We start from the raw sequence: 22,011 nt of genomic DNA on the forward strand, positions 1-22,011 counted from the left end.
TTTTTTTTTTTTTTTTAAAAAGCTATTGCAAGAAATTATGCATGGGAACCGGCCTATTAACGAATCTATATCCAAAAAGAAATCTGAATCAATCTTTTTAGTTCAACATATATAAAGGGAAATGAGGGATTCACCGACGTCGGTTTTGCCATTTTGAATGAGAACGTACCAGGATCTTCTTGTGAACCGGGTTCAACGTACTTCAGCAAGAACGTACGGTCCCTTGTTCTTAAGCTAGGATCCGTCTAGGCCTTCCTCCTCGCACTCGTGCTTGATGCTTTTCTCAGCTAGCTAGAGCGATCCTCGATCAGCCTCATATGTGTGAAAGTTCTCAGTTTCAAATTCGGATAATTTCTTAGAATTATACCTTCCGTTGTTTTTTTTCTCTTTTCTTTTCTTTTTTAGCAGTACGTGCAAATGGATGCATGACGTCAAAAAATGGATGCGTGCATGGTTTAAATGTTGTACGTAGTGCAGCATGTCTGTACGTATGAGATTTGTTTGTTACAAATTCATATGAGAACTTAAAAAGAGAAATTGAATGTGGAGGGCTTGGTAAATTGCCCGTTATTGTACATGTAAAGATCCCTAGTTAAAGTTTAACCAGATATAAGAGGTTGAAACTGCTTAAACAAAAGAAGAAACCCATGGATGATAATCATCATCAGTTCATCCTTTGCTATTAGTTATTACGGTCTGCATGCTTTCTCCGATGCCAATCTATTCTATTCCAAGCTCTTTCCTCCGTTGCACAACATAGTCGTAGAGCTTTTGCTGGTCAGGAAGAGACTTGGACACACTCTCCTTCTGCAAACACCTCTTCCCCCAAGCTATGAGCACTGGGTGCTCTGCCTCTACAATGAAGTTTCCAAACTTCTCGTACAGGGAAAGCCAGCCAAAGCAGGGAACGTGTGTCACGTCTACTAAACCAAAGCTCTCACCGCCAAAGTAAGGCTTCTCTCCAAGCTCTCCTTCCAGTAATTCAAGGCAATCATGGAGGGCCTTCTTTGCTGAATCCTGTTCTTCTCCATTGGTCGTGCATACCTTCCACCCAAAATGGGCAACCTGCAAAAACCAAAAACGAGAAAAACAATAATGGATTGAATAACTAACATGGAAACACTCGACCTAAACCCATCGACATATTTGTATGCGTATAAAGCAAAATCAGAAACTACCTTTTTGTCAACGAAGTCGGCCCAGAACCTGGCTTGGGATCTGAGGTAAGGATCAGAGGGCAACAGTGGAGCCTTGTCATTCCAAGTTTCGTCAATGTACTGGAGGGCAATGAGGGATTCACTGACGGGTTTTCCATTGTGAATGAGAACCGGGATCTTCTTGTGAACCGGGTTCGACTTCAATAAAAGTGGGCTCTTGTTGTTGAGGTCTTCTTCCTTGTACTCGTGCTTTGATGCCTTTCTCAGCTAGAGCGATCCTCAGCCTCATTCCGAATGGACTCAGCCAGAAATTCAACAGCACAACCTCATCTGCCATTGAAAGGTTTGAAGATTTTGATCGATGACAAACTTATAAGGGGTTACGAACAAGAATATGAAGCTTCAGGTGGTGTAGTAGTGTCCATTCCATGGGGGTTATTTATGCTCAAAACATAGAGAAGGCTAGCTAGCTAGTAGTCAATGTTCCATTTCTACATATATTCTGGAATTAGGATTTTTCCAATCAGCTGCGGTTACGTCACTGCTCTTGGCATCAAATCTATATTTTATATATTTCTTTTGCGTAAAATTCTTGGGCAGGAAGTGGGTAAAATAAGTCTTCCAATCTGATGACATAAAGTCATAAACAAACAATAAATATAATACAAGAGGAGTAAGAGAACTTTACTACCGAAAGCTTTGATAATACAAGGGTCTGGTCAAGTGTGGTTTGGTTGTAGATAAATACAATGTACCCAAAAGGCTTTCAACCTGCTTAACTGGCCGGTTACAGGTCTTGATGGATTGGTAACTTTATTATGCCCCCAAGTTTGAAGTCATAGACCAGTTGCTGATCAGGAAGAGACTTGGAGACACTCTCCTTCTCCATGCACCTCTTAGTCCAGGCAGTGAACTTTGGATGCGAGTTTTCTACACTGCAATTTCCATATTTTTCAAACACAGAAAGCCAGCTATAGAATGGTATAACTGCCACATCCACAAACCCAAGAGTATCACCCCCAAAGAAAGCTTTGTCTCCGAGCTCTCCTTCTAACACCCCAATGCAATAAAAAAACTCCTTCGCTGCCTCATGTTCTTCTTCTTTGGCTGCCCATACCTTCTCCTTTGGTTCCACAAAGTAAATTTTAAGGGTTATATTGGTTGTTCGAAAAAAATGTTAATAGTTCAGAATAAACATAATTAGTCGACATAGAGGCAAAAACATAATTACAATATTACGTAAACATGAATCAAGAAAAATTCTACTAAATCTTATCGTCTGATCAGATATATAACATGTTAATTAGTTCATTTTGTGATAAAAGTTGGAATTGTCTAGCTCTAGCATAGCATCAAAGTACGTGTATTAATATTCATTCTTCAACAAAAAACATAAACAGACCGATCGAAAAATAGAATCATATCAATTTCCCATCGATTCAATACTTTCAGAAACAAACCACAAAGCAAATAACCTTCTTGTCAATGAAGTCTGCCCAGAACATGGCTTGGGCTCGAAGGCCAGGATCGGAGGGCAACAGTGGAGCTTTATCTTTCCAAACCTCATCGATGTACTGCAGCGCAATGAGGGACTCGCAGACCGGTTTGCCATTGTGAATGAGAACCGGAACCTTCATGTGAACCGGGTTCATCTGCACAAGTAGTGGACTCTTGCTCCTCAAGTCCTCCTCCTTGTACTCATACTCGACCCCCTTCTCAGCCAAAGCAATCTTCAACCTCGCCGCAAATGGGCTCGGTAAGAATCCCAGCAGCACCACCTCATCCGCCATTAACTTGAAGATTGATCGATCATGCAGTAGCAAATTTTAACTAGAAAGTGCGAGATTCTAGTGTGGTTAACAAGTTCAAAGTAAGAGAAAGAAGTGATTCACTAGCTAGGCTTTGGCATCTGGAGAATTTTTGATTTGGGATTTGTTCAATCATATGTCAGATTCTTCCACGCACATATGTCACTGCTTTCGTCAAGAAATCAACAATCAAATATCTTTGAATCAGCTAGGATCCAAGGCAGACGTCCGTAAAGGGCAAAACTGCGGATGGGACACGTGTCACGCGCACAATCATCTTCACTTATCATGTGGGTCCCACCCACATCTCCTCCTCTGTTTCTTTTTTTTTTTTTTTTCTTTTCTTCTGGTCCTGGTGTGAACCATCTTCTCCTCTCTTTCTCATCCGTTTAAACCAGAAAGTAATTGAAAAAAGCTTAAACCCAGAAACATGAACAATCTATAATTATTCTTCACTTCTAATTATTTCTAATCTCTTCTTTCACTCCCCATCTACTAAAAGAAAAGAAACAAATAACTAGACTTGGTCAAAGGCATAGCTTTGATATTCAATCTTGGATCCCATGCAAGCCATCGAAATGAATAGTTCCTCTGATCTCATATTGTTTATTTCTTGATCTGGGCTTTAAGAACTCATCCCAAAGGATGATTTGAAGCTTCGAAATGATTAGACGTTATCCACATGAATAGACGCCATATATAAGCCACCATGAACAAATTTCGGATTCGAACGGACTCGTGTTGGAGGCGGTGACGGCGACGAACTGACAACCCATGGACTCAGCCCACACAACAGCCTCTGAGAATCAAAATGAAGCTGGATGTGGGTTCTGGGTTTAAAAGGATGAGAGAGGTCGTCACACCAGAAGAAAAAAAATGACAGAGGAGGAGATGTGGGTGGGACCCACATGATAAGTGAAGATGATTGTGCGCGTGACACGTGTCCATCCGCAGTTTTGCTCTTTCCGGACGTCTGCTTTGGATCCTGGCTGATCTTTGAATAGTAGTCATGACTTGTTTGCTAAGATTGAATATTGATTTATCTATAATACAAGGCAAAAACTAGGCTACGTTCGTTGTACGGTACCCTTGACAGAACTGTTAATGAAAGGACATGTATGTAATTTCAGGTCATCACAGTAATTACTAGATTTTACTGTGAGAGATTCAATACCCACACCAAGGTGAAGGCAATCCATCTAACTGCATGTCCTCTCATCTTCAGTTCATCACCGTCACCATGAATCTGAGAAAAAACAAAGAGAAAAAACAGAGGTAGATAGACCATTGCTTCTCCACCATCTCCAACCTCTCCAACCCCTCCTCCTCTGCCGAGTTCAAGCCCAACCACCCCACCTCTCCTCATGCACCGTCGTCAAATCCATGCCCTCCCCGGACCCAACCTCACCACCATGGTCAGAAAGTTCATGGAAAGACGATTAGCGGCACCGCCTTGGTGATTTCGTTAATCGCCGACGGCGTGAAAAAGACTGCCAAAAATGGCTCCTCCGGCTTCAACTTCGCCGGGGTGCACAGGGAGCTCTTTTGGAAAGCCACGGACAAGGAGGTTAAGGTGTTGACTGAGGTCAAAGGGAACACCAAGACACTGGCCATGGTGTTGAGAAGTGAGAGAGAGCTTTTGAGTTGAATAAGGATCAAGAATCGCAGAGATTGAGCACAGGGGTGTTTGATTCGATCAGATCGATTTGAGAAAGATAGGTGTTTATGTTTTGGGCGGAGGGGTGGTCATTAACCCGGCACCGTTATATCCCGCCCTGACAAGATTTAGTTTCCTATCAGCTCAAGTAAAAGTGTACAAGATCTTGAAAGGAAACACAATCTGGTGCAGCTTCACATGTCCATAAACTCCTTCAAATATCCCCAAACCACCAGTCACGGCCAGGCTGGTGTCCTCGTGCGCCTCCTCCCCCTCCGCCGATTCTTCCTACACCGACACCGAGTTCGCTTTCTCATCGGGCCGCCCGCTCCGATCGAACTCGGCTCGACTCGCTGCGGCTGTGACGATGTCGTCTTCGCTGCCTGGCAGGGGGTTTGATTTGATGGCGGCCGTGCAGGCTAGTAGCGTCCCTGCCACCGGCTTGACTTGAAGGGTCTTTTGAGAGAGAAGAGGGAGGAGAGAGAGAGAGAGTCAAACTAGTTATTGGGTGGGGTACTTCTTTTGTGATTTGAAATTTAACGACAGAACAGATTTTACGGTGTTAATTGATAAATTTACCAATATTTCTTTTAGATTTAAAATCTGTGGCTGAAGTAATGCCACGTGTCGAGACCCACTAGTAGCGTACTGTACAACAACGGCGTAGTCCGGCGTTTTCCATGATACAAATACAAATTATATAAAGTAGGACTAGACATTTGATTCTATTCTTTTATCATATAGTGTCATGATTTTTCTAAACTGATTAGGACCGGCGAATATCTTTAGGTTTGTTCACAATGTGGACTTGTAGATACTTGACGGAGATGTAGTGTGTACTCTATTCTTTTGTACTAGGATTTCATGTCATGTTAATGCCACCGGAGTGATACGAGTCCATGACTCCATGCACCATTTTTCAAGGTTACCATTTCACCATTTTTCAAGGTTACCATTAGTTATAACAGAAGTTTGCAATTGTAAAACTTGCAAATTGCTAAAACTACTGGTGATCGAAAAGAAAAAGGAAACTTAAAAGGCCATCAAATAATGGGGAAGCGCTGGACTACGCCAACATTCCGTACGCCAGAGTGGGTCCGCGATAGGTGACTACATTTCGTCCATAGGATTCAAAATCGAAGGGCATACACGTAAATCCAGCAATTAACTTCTGTTAGCAGTAAAAATCACTCGTTAAAATTAAAATCTGAGAGCAGGAGGTTCTTGCCGCTAAGACGGCGCCGGAGTAGTCGAGGTCAGAGGGCAGTTCTTTGAGGAATATAGTGATCACTACCAGAAGAAAGGTTTTAGCCGACGAAAATAAAAAAACCAGGCCGACGAATTATTTTTTCGTCGGCTAAAATGGGCTTTAGCTGAGGAAATTTCCCTTCGTCGGCTAATTTAAAATTTTCGTCGGCTATGGTCAACTTTAGCCGACGAAATTAAAATTCGTCGTCTGAATAATTTTTTTCGTCGGCTATAGTCTGTGAACTTTAGCCGATGAAATTTTTAAAAGTTTAGCCGACGAAAAATATAATTTCGTCGGCTAAAGTGCCTTATATTTGCAGATCTGGACAACAACTCATCTAGGAAAAAAAAACTATACGTAGAACCTTCAAATGCAAAAAAGTTGTGAAATAAGATATGACCAGAAGGGTGAAATACGTCTACGATTAAAAAATCACGGTATTCCGGTAAAGTCTCGGTGCCGATAGTTGCGGTCAATGCAATTTACCCTTATTATTCACTATGCTGCAGATTTGGTTTTTGGTGTCCGATTGACTATTGTGATACCTTTCCGGAAGCGTAATGGCCCTACGAGTCAAACTCATCGCTATTGCCATGACGTATGGGCCTTTTTGGCTATCCGAGTCCGTTTAGGGTTTCAAAATGCAGTTTTCTTATTTTCGATTAGAGTTGACCGTTTCGATCGAGCCCTTAACGTTGTCGAATCCAATTGAATTTTTTACCATAGACATCTTTCGTCATAATGATCATATCTGACGGTCGAATTTTCGTTTGTAAATTTTAGTCATCGGAATCACGTGTCTACTATTTACCGTTATTATTCCCTATGGGGAGCCCTATCGTCGGACGGTAAATGTCTCAAAATTTTTATATGGGCAGTTGCGTCTCATCTACGTGAGAGTTTTTTGTGTGGAAGGTTTGACCAAACCACGTAATATAGAGGGAGATATGAGCGTTTTCGTGTGATAAGTGACGATGGATTAGGGTTGACCGTTTCGATCGAGTCCTTAACGTTGTCGGATCCAGTTGAATTTTTTACCATAGACATCTTTCATTATAATGATCATATCTGACGGTCAAATTTTGGTTTGTGAATTTTAGTCATCGGAATCACAACGTGTCTACTAATGTTATATAACTTGTTTAGTAGGTTATACAACTTTGTGAACCAACTCTATATAGGAAGCAAAATTATCAAAAATCTCGTGAAATAAGATGTGTTCAGAATGGTGAAATACGGCTATGGTTCAAAAATCACGTAAATCGGGTAAAGTCTCGGTGCCGATAGTAGTGGTCAACCCTATTTACCGTTATTATTCCCTGTGGGGAGCCCTATCGTCGGAAGGTAAATGTCTCAAAATTTTTATATAGGCGGTTGCGTCTCATCTACATGAAAGTTTTTCGTGTGGAATGTTTGACCAAACTACATAATATAGAGGGAGATATGAGCGTTTTCGTGAATTTATAGACTTTAGCCGACGAGATATTAAAAAAGTCGTCGGCTAAGGTCAAAATTTTTTGGGCGGTAAACCAAATTTGGAGGAAAATTTTCAAAGGACTTTAGCCGACGAAAATATATGAAAAGTCGTCGGCTAAAGTTGAAAAATTTTCAAAATTTTCAACCAAAAAATTTTTGGCGGTCAACCAAAATTTTCAAAATTTTCAAAAGAGTTTAGCCGACGAAAATAAAGAATTTCGTCGGCTAAAGTTCTTTATATAGGAGTTTTACCGAAGGTGGATGGTAAGAAGTCTATTTCGCCTGCCAGATTTTCTTCTCGGCCTAGCTCCGCCGTCAAGCCACTGGAGGCCGCCACACTTGTCCCAAAAGCTTCGCCGTCGTCTCTACTTCATTGCTGGACAGGTGGCGCATCGAGTGGCGCCGCCGTGAGGGATAAATCGAGCTCCAAAACTCCGCCGGTTCGGATTCGGTGTCGATCGAATTTCTCCTTCCTCAGGTCACCATTTGGTGCGTTCTATATATGGATAAGTTGAGTTTGATTAGTACTACATTCCCCTAGAATTTGGTAGCTCGATTCGGTGTGTGTGAGGAGAATCGAAGATTTGAAGTTTTTAGGGTTTAAAATTGGGAATTTTTATATTTTGATTCAATTGACCTGTTTAGGCTTAGAATTGGGCTTCGACTTCTTCTAGAAAGTTGTTCGAAATGTTGAGAGGAAGATTTTGTCAAATTTTGGTGCTGATTGGAGGTGGCCGAAAGTTTCTGCAGTTTTTTTTTTTTCAAAAACCAGCAACTTTAGCCGACGATATTTAAAGGTTTATTCGTCGGTTATAGTATTTTTAAATTTTTTATAAGGTTTAGCCGACGAATTATGGCATATTTCGTCGGCTATAGTTATTTTTAAAATTTTTTATCAGGTTTAGCCGACGAAACAGACTATATTTCGTCGGCTATAGTTATTTTTTAAAATTTTTTATAAGGTTTAGCCGACGAAACAGACTATATTTCGTCGGCTATATTCTGGGAAAAAAATTTTATTACAGACTTTAGCCGACGAATATCTTAATTGTTTGATCGGCTAAAGTTTAGGAAAAAAACCGACGACATGTTTTTCGTCGGCTAAACTGTGGGACTATAGCCGACGAAATTTTTTTTTTCGTCGGCTAAAGTCATCGCAGACGACCTTTTCCCGACGAAATCTTAGCCGACGAATTAAGCTAACAGGCCGACGACCGTCGGCTAAAGTGCTTGTCCTGGTAGTGAATGGGGTCGGCACCGTCTCTCTCGAAAGTCAAAACGCTTCGTCGAGATAACTATTTTCGTCCCTCTCTAGCTTCCACTCCCAGCTCGGCATCGAGATCTCCCTCATCCTCATTGAGAAGCATTTTGCAATTTGCACGCAGAATGATGATCAGGAGCTTGGAACTAGAGTACGAAGATGTTAATTTGATGATCAAGAGTTTGGAAGCCTAGCCTAGAATGTTGGTGATCACATTTGTCGTTACCTCCCTCAAGCTTCAATGCTCTCGTTAGATGACAAGTAGCTTGCGACTTTATTGTCAGAGACTAAGGACCGTAGCTTGACAAGAAAGGATGCATCTAGGATTTGGAACTTATATAGCTAGTTGGATGACTGAATCGGATGAAAATCAGTTAACAATCAACAAGCTTGGCTCTATTGGATCATATCTCAACTGAAAAGTGGGATGTTTTCGATTTTGATAAACACCTTGATGACATTAACAAGGATTGGAAGTTACATTGTTTCTTCAGTGGGCTTGGTGAAAACTGCTTTACCAGGTCAATAGAAATTACATTGTTTGCCCCAATTTGTTTAAACGGACGTGTTGGCGTACACATAAAATGGCAATTTGTAGCTTTTGCCCAAATAGTGGCGCATTTTAAATGAATGTTCCGACTTCTAAATCATGAATGATCGGTGTGTTGCTCTGTTTTATTAGCATATCAATGTCACACGAAATCAGACACCTAACTGACCTAAGGGCAAAAACAAAGTTGAAGCAAACAACGACGATTTGATTTTGAAAACAAAAGCAACCAAACCACAAAGAAATGATCTTTTACAGGACTCGAGTGCTCCCTTACACTTTTCATTTCTATCTTATTACATGGACTTCTCATGCATATTCGGTTTTTTCACATAAGTAGCACTTGGTACATTAAACAGGAAAGCAGGTTAAAACTTGAAACTAATAGAGAGAAACTAACTTATCAAATAAGCACATAATCTTACAAAAGACATATATAGATGGATATTGAGGATTTGATATCACTTTCGGTTTCATCGATCAAAGCTTGAAGTCATTGAGCTTTTGCTGGTCTGGAAGAGACTTGGACACACTTTCCTTCTCCATGCATCTCTTAGCCCATTCAATGAACTTTGGGCGCTCTACCACTAAACTGAAGTTTGCAAATTTCTCATACACAGGAAGCCAGCTATAGATAGGGACAAGTGCCACATCCACAAATCCAAGGTTCTCACCACCAAAGAAAGGCTTGTCTTTAAGCTCTTCTTCTAACAACCCAGTGTTCTCAAGGAATTCCTTCTTTGCTGCGTCTTGCTCTTCTGCTTTGGTTGTCCAAAGCTTCCACCCAACTGGATATATCTGCAATCATTTCTCATCAGTCATAGCAATGTTAAAATTCCCATTTTCAAGTTAAAATAAATGATGCACAGTGATACTCCAAAATTTACGTACCTTTTTGTCAACGAAGTCAGCCCAGAACATAGCTTGGGACCTAAGGTACGGATCAGAAGGCAACAATGGAGGCCCATCTTTCCAAACCTCATCTATGTATTGAACCACAATGAGAGACTCGGAGAGCGGTTTGCCATTGTGAATGAGCACTGGCACTTTCTTGTGAATTGGGTTCATTTGCAGCAAGAGTGAGCTCTTGTTCTCCAAGTCCTCCTCCTTGTACTCATACTGTACCCCTTTCTCAGCCAGTGCTATCTTCACCCTCGCCACGAAAGGGCTAGGCCAGAATCCCAACAACACCACCTCATTTGCCATTTAAAGTCTTGAAGAAAGATAATTGTAAGGTTTAGTTAACTTAGGTGAATAGCCTAGTCTGTAATGTCACTGTGAGTATTTATGCTAAAACTTTAGAGCAAGCAAAGAAGTGAACAACTAGCTCACCTCAGTGCCTCCAGCATTATTTGTTGTTCGGAGAATTGTTTAATACATGGAGAATTCAACATTAGAGCAAGCAAAAGAAGTGACCAACTAGCTCAGCTCGGTGCCTCCAGCATTATTCGTTGTCGGATAATTGTTTAATACATGGAGAATTCAATTCTTCCTCTTTTCTTCCATAAATTATAACAAATCCTAGATTCTCTCGCAAAGATTTGTGACTACTTCATCCTCCATAAATCATGATCTTTCAATTACAAAATTATCAATAGATACACTTTTAAGTCTATTAATTACCACTGGCAAGCTTTATATGCATTTTTCATGTTATCGGTTTTCAAGGTGTACGTGTGAATAACAAAAGAGGGGGTATGAAACTGTGAATTTGATAGCATAATCCTATGTTTAATTCTTTCTGATCTTCCGGAAAAACAGCAATTGAAGACTTATGTTATTATGTCATTAGACCAAATGATCTAAAATTGGCTGAAATAAATTTACATTATTGGTATTTTTCTCCGATTGGAGTACGGAAATCCAATATAGGAAGACCAAAAGCTTTCTTCTCAATTCTAGAAAGCGTGCTGCTGCCTCATTCAGCCATGTTTAACTGATAATCAAGAAATTGGGAAGAAAACATGAAGTTCTTCATTCAAGCTGTTGCCATCTTCCTCTTTTTTGAATATGAGAACAAAACTTGTCTCCTTCCGGACATGATCCATCGTTATTAACTCTGAATGTGATCCCATATATATATATATATATATATATGTCGAATCTTACATTTCGTACTGATCGATAAGGAAGAGATCGATAGAGTCATACATTGGCGTCATTTGTCACCTTCTAAGAATGCCGTGCCGACGAAGCTACTAACTCCATCCACACTCCACGTCTGGTCCATCCTAAAAAGAAACCCTGATCCACTTTTTTTTGGACTACAAAATGTATAGTTCATTCTTATAAAGTTATTTCTTGTTTCTAGTTAGATCTTCATCACCTTACTCTGAAAAAGAAAAAGAAAAAGTTAGATCTTCACCTATCCATTACACAAGATCTGCGCAGGTGATTAGTAGACACGTAAATCAAGCAACACCCCGTAATCCGCAGTTAAGGAAATCCGGGTGTTCTTACTTGTGAAGGTTCAAACTCATAATGTTTAAGTCTTCAGTTGGTTTCATTTACATTCTGCAAATTTAGCTGTAGTTTGATTGTAAGGAAGATGGATTTGGTACGAAATTGAATGTTACGGATTGTCAATTTCGTTTCCTGCATGGTACCCTCAAAACAAGGGTAGTATCTGTATCTTAAAGGCATGACAATGACTGAACGTGCCGACCACACGGAAACTACAGCAAATTCCAGCCTAAGTAACCCTATAAGAAGGTGTCCTTTATCGTTCCTGGTTCTCCATCTTCTTCTTTCTATCTATCTTCCATGATTTTCTTCCCAGAACTCTTCCTCAGTTTCTCTAGCCTATCTGTAATGGAGGAAAGAGTCAGCACTGAAGTAGCTGTACCACAGATGATTTCTTTGAGCAAACGCCAACAGATCAAGATGTTGGATACAATTGTTGAGGAAGAGTACTATGATCTGGAGTTGATCAAACCTTGCTGTCCCCGACAATTTACAGATCAACTTCTAGTGATGATCTTGACATATCATGTTATCGTCAGAAGCAGCTCATACTGACGGCGGAATTAGAGACGGAGTTCTAGCTAGAGATTAATTAGAAGAGAATAAAGGGCCATGATATTGAAGTCATTGTTCATTCTAGCTACTGCATTATGTTTTTTTTTTTGAAGTTGTAACCACCATTTTAATTTGTTCTTCTCCTCATGGAACTTTTTTTTAGCTTCCAAGGAGATTGCAACAGCTGTAATTTTCTTTGTTTCATTGAAGGAAAATGAGAAATAAAGGACCATACTGTTAGATGGAAAACACTACCGTGCATCTAATTCAGATAAATACTAGGGAGCAAGAAACAACGTAGCACTTCAGGTTACTCTATCAGTGTTTTCTCTAACAAAAGGACTAAAAGAAAATATGGAATTATTGTCCATGCGCATGGAAAAGGGAAAGGCCTAATACGATCCTACATGTAACCTTAAACAACTGTTATCGTAAGCATTAGAAATGCACACCCTTTTGCGTCCAATTGATTAACTTCAATTTTTTATATCCCAAACCATTCTAACTCAATTCGACTCATACAAGAATAATCACAGCTATCTTATGCAATTAGAGAAGCACACCTTCTGTTTCAATTAGATTATCTACTTGATGATCTCTTCTCTAATCAAACTAATTCATCCATTATGGATCACACAACAAAATTAATATCAAATTTAACCGCTTCAGGGATTAAAACATCCAAATGAACACAAGTACACAACAGAAAACTGAAATGAAAACCTGAAGATCTTCAGGGAGGTACTCGTGCTTCATGGACAGGTCCATGGCGCGCATCAGGCGATAGTCAAAGTATCGTGCTTCATAAGTGTGTGAAGGTTATAATTTCAATGATCGTCAAGGCCTTCATCAATTAAACTTGATAAGTGTGTAAGCACGGCAAACATTTAGGGTTTTCTTCAATAGATGTATTTCTTTACTTGAAACTTGAAACAGTTTGGTTGAGTATTACTAATTTGATTGCTTTTCAGTCCATAATCCAGACAAGGTGGTGTCCGGTACGTTCAGGACAATAATTCTATAAATTCATAACCCATCAACTATATAGTTTTTAATAAATTTAAAACTTGTTGAGGTCTGGTGGCTGGATTCAAATTTGCCAACCAACACAATAGTGTTGGTGGGACCATCAAGTAAGAAGCTGCCACGTGTATTAAAACTTAACTATAGTTAACCTTAGTTAGTAATAAAAGAAAATTGATTTTTTTTATTTATGTTTATTAGTTTATTACTCTCTCACCTAGACCTCGGCAACTACAGATCTCTCTCTCCACCGAAAAAAGAACTCCAGACTCTCTTGTCCGTTCCTATCTCGCTGCCGGAGAAGAAAGCCCCTTCTGTGGGAGCTAGCATGGGAGGAATGGGAGGCATGGATTACTAGAACTTCAGTAGTTGGATTTGCCAAATCCTCTGCTGCTAATTGTCAATCCTCTTTAAACAAACGCTAGCTTCGAATCCCTTTTAGTTTTTCCTGACGGTATTGTTGGAGGCCGAACATGAATGTAATCATAGTGAGATGAGGTTCTAATCTGTAGGAAGAATGTAGTGCTATTAATTGGTCAGGCAAAAGATTTTGTTCTCCCCACATTAGACTTCACAAAGTTCATATTTCCAGAAGATCTCAGTGTCATTGGTGAACAATGATAGTACAAAAATCTGTGGGAGAATGAACAGGTAAATTCCTCAATTTCTTCTGTATAACAATCCTGTGTTTCTAAATAAATAAAAAAACAAAAAACTACAGACTCTCTCATAGAGTCTGAGTGTGAGTCTGGGCATTATCTCTCTCCCACTCTCAAAGGCTGAACTTGTTCGAGGAGGATCGACAACCTTTGAAGACCACCTTTGCTCGCACAACCACCAAAACCTTCCTAAGGTACGATCCCACTTTCTCTTAGTTGTTTCAAAATCTGGTTTCTGTGAATTTTTAAATCTTATATCTTCAATTTTGATAGTATGATTGATTTTGGCTCATTAACTTTGAATTTCTTATTGGGTTCTGCAACTATGATGAGAACAACAACTATAAATTGAATGCTTGCAAAATTTCTATAGTTTCGTATAGGTCTCCGAGAGAGGGAAAGGATCAAGCTTTATACTACTCAAATTTGCCAGTGTGAAAATCCAGAACTGAGGTGCTGAGGCTACTCATTTCTTCATCTGCGTTTTATTTTAAATCTGGCTTGAAGACGAAAAGTGGTTTAGTTAAGTAAATAACTAAATATTAAAAAATGATTATCATTAGTATTTAATATTGAAAAGAGATACTAAATTAACCCCAGTTAGTTCATGGTTGGTGTTTCACACGTGGCAGCTTCTTACTTGATGGTCCCATGACCGGTTGGCAAATTTGAATCCCTGGTGGCTTTTGAGTAGTACTTTTCCATCCCTTCATCATGCCTAGTTGCATGCCTAGTTGCATGCGGATTGATACTAATCAATCTCATCAGCCTACCAAACGTGGGTGCAGTTCAGAACACGGATTGAAAAATCGAAAATATCTCCAAAAATTTTAGACATGTGGCAGTCTAACGTGATTCTACGTTTTAATTAAATTTAGACATGTAGATTTTTTATAAGTAAAATATAAACAAATATTTTTTATTTTTTGTGAAATGACATTCATGGGTATTTAGCAAGTTTAAACTAGGGTCTAGGATATAGGGTTTAAAGTTTAGGGTTAGGGTTTAGGATATAGGGTTTAGGGTATAGGGTATAGGGTTTAGGGTATAGGGTATAGGGTTTAGGGTATAGGGTTTGGGGTTTAGGGCTTAGGGTTTAGTATTAAAAAAACAACAGAAAACCTAAAATGGTCTTTGACAAAATAGCTGAAATAATTTTTCGTGAAGAAAATCTACATGTCTAAATTTGATTGAAAAGTAGGACCACGTCAGACTGCCACGTGGTCCTCCTGTAGCACTGAAAAATTTCTCTAAAACGTGAGCGCAGTTCAGAACACGGTTTTCGGAGGGTCGAAATTTCCTCGAAACCCTATATTTTGGTCTTTGGTTCAGATGTTTCCAAATTTAACTTCATAGAGTATACATGCAGGGACAGAGACTTTGTGTCTGAAAAGCTCCGAAGTCTTCCCTAAACTATAATAATCAATACTTAATAGAGAGCAATCATGCATGGCCTCTTTAAATATAAGCCTGTGATGAAGTACGATAGCATTGTAATAGCATCTAACAAACGAAAAACCATGAGAGCTTCAAGTTTCTATGATTGTTTTTGCTCTCTAGTTTGCCTTACCTTGTGCCTTGAGCAGCTTCAGTTGTTTGCATTTGCTTCTGCTTCTATTAATTCCACTTCTGAAGCAGAGGCTCTTCTCAAATGGAGAGAAAGCCTTAACCAAACACAGAATAATCTCACCTCATCCTGGACCTATAATCCCAGTACTAGTAATGCCACCAACTCTTCCGGAAACCCAGAAGCAAATGCAAGCCCTTGCGATGGTGCTTGGAGTGGTATTTCATGCAACAAAGCTGGAAGCGTGACCAACATAAGCCTTTCCGATTTTGGTTTACAAGGTACACTGCATGAATTCTTGTTCTTCTCCTTCCTTAATCTTGAATATCTGGACCTCAGCTTCAATAAACTCTTCGATGTCATCCCACCTCAGATCAATTCCCTCACCAAACTTGTGTATCTTGATCTAGGCAATAATCAGTTTTCCAGGAGAATCCCACCAGAAATCGGTCTTCTAAGAAATCTAACCTTTCTTAATCTCCATGGTAATAATCTTTTTGATACTATTCCAAAAGAGATAGGAAACCTGAAATCTCTCATGGAGCTAGGATTGAGCTATAATCATTTCACTGGTTCGATTCCAATATCACTAGGTAATTTGACAAACCTTACTATTCTATATCTCCAACATAATAACCTTTCTGGTTTCATCCCACCAAATTTTGCAAACTTCAGAAAGATTACTGTGTTATACTTGTGGGACAATCAACTCTCTGGTTCTATACCTCCTCAGTTAAGATACCTGAAGTCTCTAGAAGATGTAAACTTGAGTAATAATCATCTCAATGGTTCGATCCCAGCATCACTGGGTAACCTCACAAACCTTAAATGGCTGTATCTCGGTGTAAACAATCTATCTGGGGCAATTCCTACAGAAATTGGGAAACTGATATCTATGTTGGGCATAGATTTTAGCCGGAATCAACTGAATGGTTCCATTCCCACTTCATTTGGTGACCTGGCAAACCTTACAAATCTCTACCTTCGTGATAACCAACTTTCCGGCTCCATCCCCCAAGAGATGGAGAAACTTAAAAAGCTGGCTATACTGCATTTGGATACTAACCAATTTTCTGGCTATTTGCCCCAATATATTGGCCAAGGTGGATCACTCACAAACTTTTCAGTTTCCGACAACCATTTGATTGGTCCAATTCCCAAAAGCTTGAAAACTAGCACAAAGTTATTCAGAGTCCGACTTGATGGAAACCAATTGTCAAGCAATCTATCAGAAGACTTTGGAGTCTATCCAAATCTTCGATTTCTAGACCTGAGCAACAATAACCTGTATGGGGAAATCTCAAGTAACTGGGGACAGTGCCCACAATTGACAACCTTACTAATTGCAGGAAACAACTTAACTGGCAGTATACCACCTGAGATTGGAAATGCAACCCAAATGCACGAGCTCGATCTTTCTTCCAATGGTTTAGTTGGGAGGATTCCAGAAGAAATTGGAAGATTGACTTCTTTGGTGAAGCTGAAGTTGGATGGAAATCAACTTTCAGGTAGCATACCACCAGAATTTGGATCATTGACCAATCTTGAATATCTTGATCTATCCAGAAACACATTGAACGAATCAATTCCAAGCATTCTGGGTGATCTGCTCAAACTACACTAGAATTTGAGCAACAATAAGTTTGGAGAACGAATTCCTGCTCACTTGGGGAAGTTAGCTCAACTGTCCCAACTAGATTTGAGTCAAAACTCAATCGAGGGAGGGATACCATCAGAACTCAGCAGTATGCAGAGTTTGGAGATGTTGAATTTGTCACACAATAATCTTTCTGGTTCCATTCCAACAAGTTTTGGAAATATGCACGGCTTGTGATATGTTGACATATCGTTCAATGAGTTGGAAGGTCCGCTTCCCAACAACAAAGCATTTCAAGATGCTTCTCCAGAAGCCTTGCAAGGGAACAAGGGATTGTGTGGCAACATTGAAGATTTGGAACCCTGCAATAAAGATGGCTCAAAAAAGGTCCATGGCCCGAAACTGGTATATGTGATCCCATTTTCTCTTCTGGCATTACTTTTACTTCTATCTTCCTGCTCCATCGTAGCATTTAGAAAAAAGAAGCATCAGGATGACCAAAGAAACAACAAGCATGAAGAGATTTCTTTTTTAGCATTAGAATTTGATGGCAAGACAATGTATGAGGAAATCATAAAAGCAACAGAGGATTTTGATTCCACATATTGCATTGGGAAGGGAGGACAGGGAAGCGTCTACAAGGTGAACCTGGCATCTGCCAACATAGTGGCTGTGAAGAAATTGCATCAGTTATGCAGTGACGATGAAAAAGTTAAGAAGGAATTCTTAAATGAAGTACGTGCACCAACTGAGATTCGACACCGAAACATTGTGAAGCTTTATGGCTTCTGTTCACATAGGCAACACTCATTCTTGGTATATGAGTATATAGAAAGGGGTAGCTTGGCGACAGTGTTGAGCAATGACGGTGAAGCTCAAGAACTGGGGTGGAGTGAAAGGGTGAAAATTGTCAAAGGTGTAGCTCATGCCTTGTGTTACATGCACCACGATTGTTTGGAAGCAATTGTTCATCGGGACATATCAAGCAAGAACATTTTGCTGAATGCCGACTTTCAAGCCTGTGTTTCAGATTTTGGCACTGCCAAGTTCTTGAACCCAGACTCAGCTAATTGGACTGCCCTTGCAGGCACCTATGGATATATTGCACCAGGTAATATTGGTTTTCTCTGTTTTGTACTTTTGTATTGATCACTCTTTTGTGCTCCTGTACACCTGTAGTCTCCTAGTTAAAGTGATTGGCTTCAGTTTAAGTTTTACTTGGAAATTAGCATAGTTATGATTCAATTTCTTTCGACACAGTCCATTATATAATCATAAGATAACTGCTTCTCAATATCTAATTCAATTTGTGTAAAATGTTTGTGTGCAGAACTTGCTTATACAATGGAAGTGAACGAGAAATGTGATGTTTATAGCTTCGGTGTGGTAACATTGGAAATACTTATGGGAAGGCATCCAGGAGAGCTCCTCGTACCTCTATCATCAGGGTCATCGACACAGTCATCTGCATTACCCATCCATCAAATGTCAATTTCGGATGTTTTTAACAAGCGCATTTCCCCTCCTACAGATGAAGTTGCAGGGGAGCTGCTCTCTCTTGTGAAGATAGCATTTTCATGCTTGAATACTAGTCCTCAGTCTCGACCAAATATGGAACAAGTTTCTCAACAAATGGAAACTCAGAGGCTGCATTTGTCAAAGCCATTACAGATGATAAGATGTGGTGAATTGATAGTTTGACTGCCTGATAAATTGGGAATAACAGAATGTGCTTCTTTCCTATACAAAATCACTATGTGTGCTTTCCTTTCAGCAAAAGGATTATTGTATCCTTATTGTAATTTTAGTTCATGTGCTTCTGTGCTATGGCTCATGTATGATAAAACAAGGAAAAAAAATTCTATATTAGAACAAAATGCACCAACACAAACATACTAGAATTTTAGTTTGCCAGAAATACATTTCTTTTGGTGATAGAAATCATAGAATATAAGGGTAAATGTTGCTATGTACATATTGCCAAAGAGGCCAAAGCGGGCAAAGCCACAGTAAAGAAGGAAAGTCAATTTCCTTGAACAAAGACAAATTGTTATGTTGACTGAAATGACAGAGCATGAGAGGTCAGCACCTGAGTCCTTGGTCAGGAGGTGACATTGAAGAAACAGTGAAAAGACATGGCGGTCAGTGTGTGACCAATGCCGGAGGATATAACATTGTCAGCCAGCTCAGCCTGTTAAATAAGAAAATCAGAGAATTCCTATTATAGAAATCATGATTCATGCCATGTGATAAAGGAAACATGACTAATGATCAAAGCCATTATGCAGGGTTATCCATGAACTGGTAGAGAAGGACACTCATAATCAACTGTATAGAAAGTTAGAAACCAAACAATAACCAAGCCAAGGAATGCAAAACTTCTAGGTTTCTATCTATACTCTTCAAGAATCAATCCTCAGTTTTTTACCACTTTAGCTTGCATAAACTTAGTAGACCAAGCACATTTAATCATTTCTGAATGTCAAAACAAATAATAAAAATGGAGTAGCCGATGGTAAATGAAAAGTATTCACTTTCAGCACAATCTCAAGTTAAATGTAGATAAAGTAAATCATAAGAGTGACCTTCACAGTCTAAATCTACAAGAACTGAAAGGGGCCTTAATATGGCCACAACATCAAAAAGAATAAACTTTCTATCTTGTTTCCAATTAATCTTCACTAATATTCATCTAACTTCCCTACCTCACAGCATGCTGCAATGGTTCTTTCTGAGACTTATTTGGTTTCCCAGTTCGAAGAGCCCACAAGTGGCTATCCGCGCAGAATAATGATCCGGTACTCATTCCATCATTCATCTTCCGTCTTCTCTGGTGAATCAGAATCAAAATCCTCCTGCACTGTCTCGGCCAGCATTTGGCTTTCAATCGATGCGCATTGAATTGATTGCAAGAAGTTGAAGTAAGCATACTTGATATCAAACTGCATATCATACCCTGCCATACATAATCAAACCTCATTATCTGACCACACAAAAACACTAATCTGATCCTAAAAACGCATTCAGTACTTGATCCCTTACAGTAATTAACAGCAATAGTTCTCCCTCTGCTATCTGGACTTTGCCTAACATGATGAAACCACATACTTGGCCTGCATTAACTCCACCACATCATTTACACAAAAATCCACATATCAAATAAAGCAAGCATCTTTAATCAATTCGAAACTCACAGGTACAGCATCTCTCCTGGATTAATCGTACAGCGAAACGGCCTAGGCCCATTGAAGAACAAAGGAAACTTTTTGAGCTGTTCTTCTCTGTCCTCAGGAGCAGGGTAAGGATCAACACTAGACCAAGGCACAGGTCTAGCCGGACTTTCCATCTCCAGCTCGAACTCTCCGGTGACCGGAGAATGCCTATACTGCGCGGCCGGGTATTCCCTTATGTACATGCGATGCACATCGGTAGGAGGGAGCAGGAGGAAATGCTTCTGTCCCGTGACCACAGCGTATAGATTCTCGTAGTGATCCTTATGAAACGACGTCGTAGACCTCTCCTCGCCGATCCACATGTTGACGGCCTCCGGCCGGCAGCCTAGGGCTTCGGTGGCGAACGGGATATGCGGATCGCAGTCCGCCGCCAGCGGGGAGTACTCCGACTGGAAGCAATTGTTCTGCTGCTGCGCGTAGGCGACGAACGACGCGTCGTTTTTGATGAGGCGGAGCGCTTCCGGGAAGGGCGTGCGCTGCACGTGAGCGGAGGCGAAGCAGAGGGAGGAGGAAGGGGAGGGGACGAGGGAGTCGGCGCGGCCGTGAGGAGTGAGGTGGAGGGAGACGAGGGAGGAGGAGAGGGCGGAGGTGAGGTAGGAGTCGGAGGTCCAGCGGGTGAGGGCCGGCCAGTGATTGGTGGCGTTGGAGATGATGCAGGGCTTGTTTTGGGAGACGAAGTCGCGGAGGAACTGGAGGGGAGTTGGCGGGGAATCGAGGCGGTCTAGGTCGCCGGAGGTGCCGAGGTTGAGCTCCCGGACTTCGTTCCAGAGCGTCTCTATTTTTCCCTCCATTGGAGTTGGATACTGGGTCGGAGCGAAAGTGAGACCGAGGAGGAAGACGAAGAAGGGTTTAAGAATTGGGCTAGGCCTCTTTCAAGTCTTGGGTAATGATAGATAGTAGATCGCGTGAAACGGTCCAATACGTGTTTTCGGGAAAATTTAAAGAACAGTGTACATTAATTATTGTCCACTTTTAATTTAAGTACTTCAACTTTCAAAACTATCACAATGGTATATGAATGTATAAAACCTGCTTAATTTTAGTACATACCGTAATGACTCCGTTACTGAGAATGGTAAATCGGTCTTTATAGATTAATTATTATTTTAAATAAAATTTATAATCTATATGATTACCTAATTTGATTTGTACACGTTCTGTCTCCTCTTTTACAAAAACCAGATCGAAAAAAATTTCCACGACGACAGGGACATCGATAACGATAGGGCACACAACCAGGGGCGTAGCTAGCCTAGGACTAGAGAAGTCAATTGATCCCTCTCAAATTTAATACATGTTTTAATTACCCTTTATTATTATTCATTATTAATAGAATGAAACATAAATGACCATTTTTAATTTTGAGAAAAATCTTAAATAGGCTTAAATATTCATGAATATTAATGGAATGATATATAAATCCATGTTGTTAATATATGATTCATTGATTCAGTTAATACAAATTTTTACCTTACTGATCGATATGTGCTTCAAGCTAGGATCACAGTTATTCTCAAAATTTATTCAAAATGATTTAGTGGTCTTTCAATATTAATATTAGTATAAAGGGTGCGTCTATTGCCACCCCACAAACCACTTTGTTCACCCCACGTTCTCTTCACACCCCACTTATATATTTTTAATTGTGAGTCTACTTTGTTCACCCGTTTAAAATACTTAAAATACCCTTTTTCCCATTTTTTCTTTGTTCACCCTAAATTCTTTTTTCACCCTACATATATTTTTTTCAATTTCA

At 40.0% G+C, this 22,011-nt stretch overlaps 4 protein-coding genes and 2 pseudogenes across 6 annotated transcripts; 2 read left to right on the forward strand and 4 right to left on the reverse strand.

Moving 5' to 3' along the window:
* Positions 1 to 504: 504 nt before the first annotated feature.
* Positions 505 to 1,642, reverse strand: LOC101308941 (annotated as a pseudogene). Its single transcript, XR_184235.1, has 2 exons — positions 1,179 to 1,642; positions 505 to 1,065 (listed from the first exon to the last, which is right to left on the reverse strand). The product of XR_184235.1 is annotated as a probable glutathione S-transferase-like (transcript).
* LOC101309226 (probable glutathione S-transferase parC-like) lies at positions 1,641 to 3,120 on the reverse strand. The gene is made up of 2 exons (XM_004294174.1): positions 2,633 to 3,120; positions 1,641 to 2,280 (listed from the first exon to the last, which is right to left on the reverse strand). Exons 1-2 carry the CDS (start codon positions 2,945 to 2,947, stop codon positions 1,945 to 1,947), a joined length of 651 nt encoding a protein of 216 aa, XP_004294222.1. The 5' UTR covers positions 2,948 to 3,120; the 3' UTR covers positions 1,641 to 1,944.
* Positions 3,121 to 4,118: 998 nt separating this feature from the next.
* On the reverse strand, positions 4,119 to 10,462 carry LOC101309524 (annotated as a pseudogene). Its single transcript, XR_184376.1, has 3 exons — positions 10,050 to 10,462; positions 9,624 to 9,956; positions 4,119 to 4,211 (listed from the first exon to the last, which is right to left on the reverse strand). The product of XR_184376.1 is annotated as a probable glutathione S-transferase-like (transcript).
* Positions 10,463 to 15,378: 4,916 nt separating this feature from the next.
* LOC101309813 (probable LRR receptor-like serine/threonine-protein kinase At4g08850-like) lies at positions 15,379 to 17,049 on the forward strand. Its single transcript, XM_004295662.1, has one exon. The coding sequence runs from the start codon at positions 15,379 to 15,381 to the stop codon at positions 17,047 to 17,049; it is 1,671 nt and encodes a 556-aa protein (XP_004295710.1).
* LOC101309804 (probable LRR receptor-like serine/threonine-protein kinase At4g08850-like) lies at positions 16,402 to 18,857 on the forward strand. Its single transcript, XM_004294176.1, has 2 exons — positions 16,402 to 18,133; positions 18,353 to 18,857. The coding sequence occupies exons 1-2, from the start codon at positions 17,581 to 17,583 to the stop codon at positions 18,721 to 18,723; spliced, it is 924 nt and encodes a 307-aa protein (XP_004294224.1). The 5' UTR covers positions 16,402 to 17,580; the 3' UTR covers positions 18,724 to 18,857.
* A 766-nt stretch (positions 18,858 to 19,623) lies between these two features.
* Positions 19,624 to 21,046, reverse strand: LOC101309515 (jmjC domain-containing protein 7-like). The gene is made up of 3 exons (XM_004294175.1): positions 20,217 to 21,046; positions 20,065 to 20,135; positions 19,624 to 19,978 (listed from the first exon to the last, which is right to left on the reverse strand). Exons 1-3 carry the CDS (start codon positions 21,044 to 21,046, stop codon positions 19,833 to 19,835), a joined length of 1,047 nt encoding a protein of 348 aa, XP_004294223.1. The 3' UTR covers positions 19,624 to 19,832.
* Between the last annotated feature and the right edge of the window lie 965 nt (positions 21,047 to 22,011).

The sequence above is a fragment of the Fragaria vesca genome, linkage group LG3 (assembly GCF_000184155.1).
Source record: "Fragaria vesca subsp. vesca linkage group LG3, FraVesHawaii_1.0, whole genome shotgun sequence".
Lineage (NCBI taxonomy): Eukaryota > Viridiplantae > Streptophyta > Magnoliopsida > Rosales > Rosaceae > Fragaria > Fragaria vesca.

Bases quoted from the DNA above. Each gene is read 5' to 3' on its own strand.
- LOC101309813 (XM_004295662.1), top strand. From the start codon at position 15,379: ATGAGAGCTTCAAGTTTCTATGATTGTTTTTGCTCTCTAGTTTGCCTT.
- LOC101309226 (XM_004294174.1), bottom strand. From the start codon at position 2,947: ATGGCGGATGAGGTGGTGCTGCTGGGATTCTTACCGAGCCCATTTGCG. The intron at 2,281-2,632 runs GTTATTTGCTTT...GTGGAACCAAAG, and splicing joins CAGACTTCATTGACAAGAAG to GAGAAGGTATGGGCAGCCAA.
- LOC101309804 (XM_004294176.1), top strand. From the start codon at position 17,581: ATGTATGAGGAAATCATAAAAGCAACAGAGGATTTTGATTCCACATAT. The intron at 18,134-18,352 runs GTAATATTGGTT...GTTTGTGTGCAG, and splicing joins CTATGGATATATTGCACCAG to AACTTGCTTATACAATGGAA.
- LOC101309515 (XM_004294175.1), bottom strand. From the start codon at position 21,046: ATGGAGGGAAAAATAGAGACGCTCTGGAACGAAGTCCGGGAGCTCAAC. The intron at 20,136-20,216 runs GTGAGTTTCGAA...GAGTTAATGCAG, and splicing joins CCAGGAGAGATGCTGTACCT to GCCAAGTATGTGGTTTCATC. The intron at 19,979-20,064 runs GTAAGGGATCAA...TATGTATGGCAG, and splicing joins AACTATTGCTGTTAATTACT to GGTATGATATGCAGTTTGAT.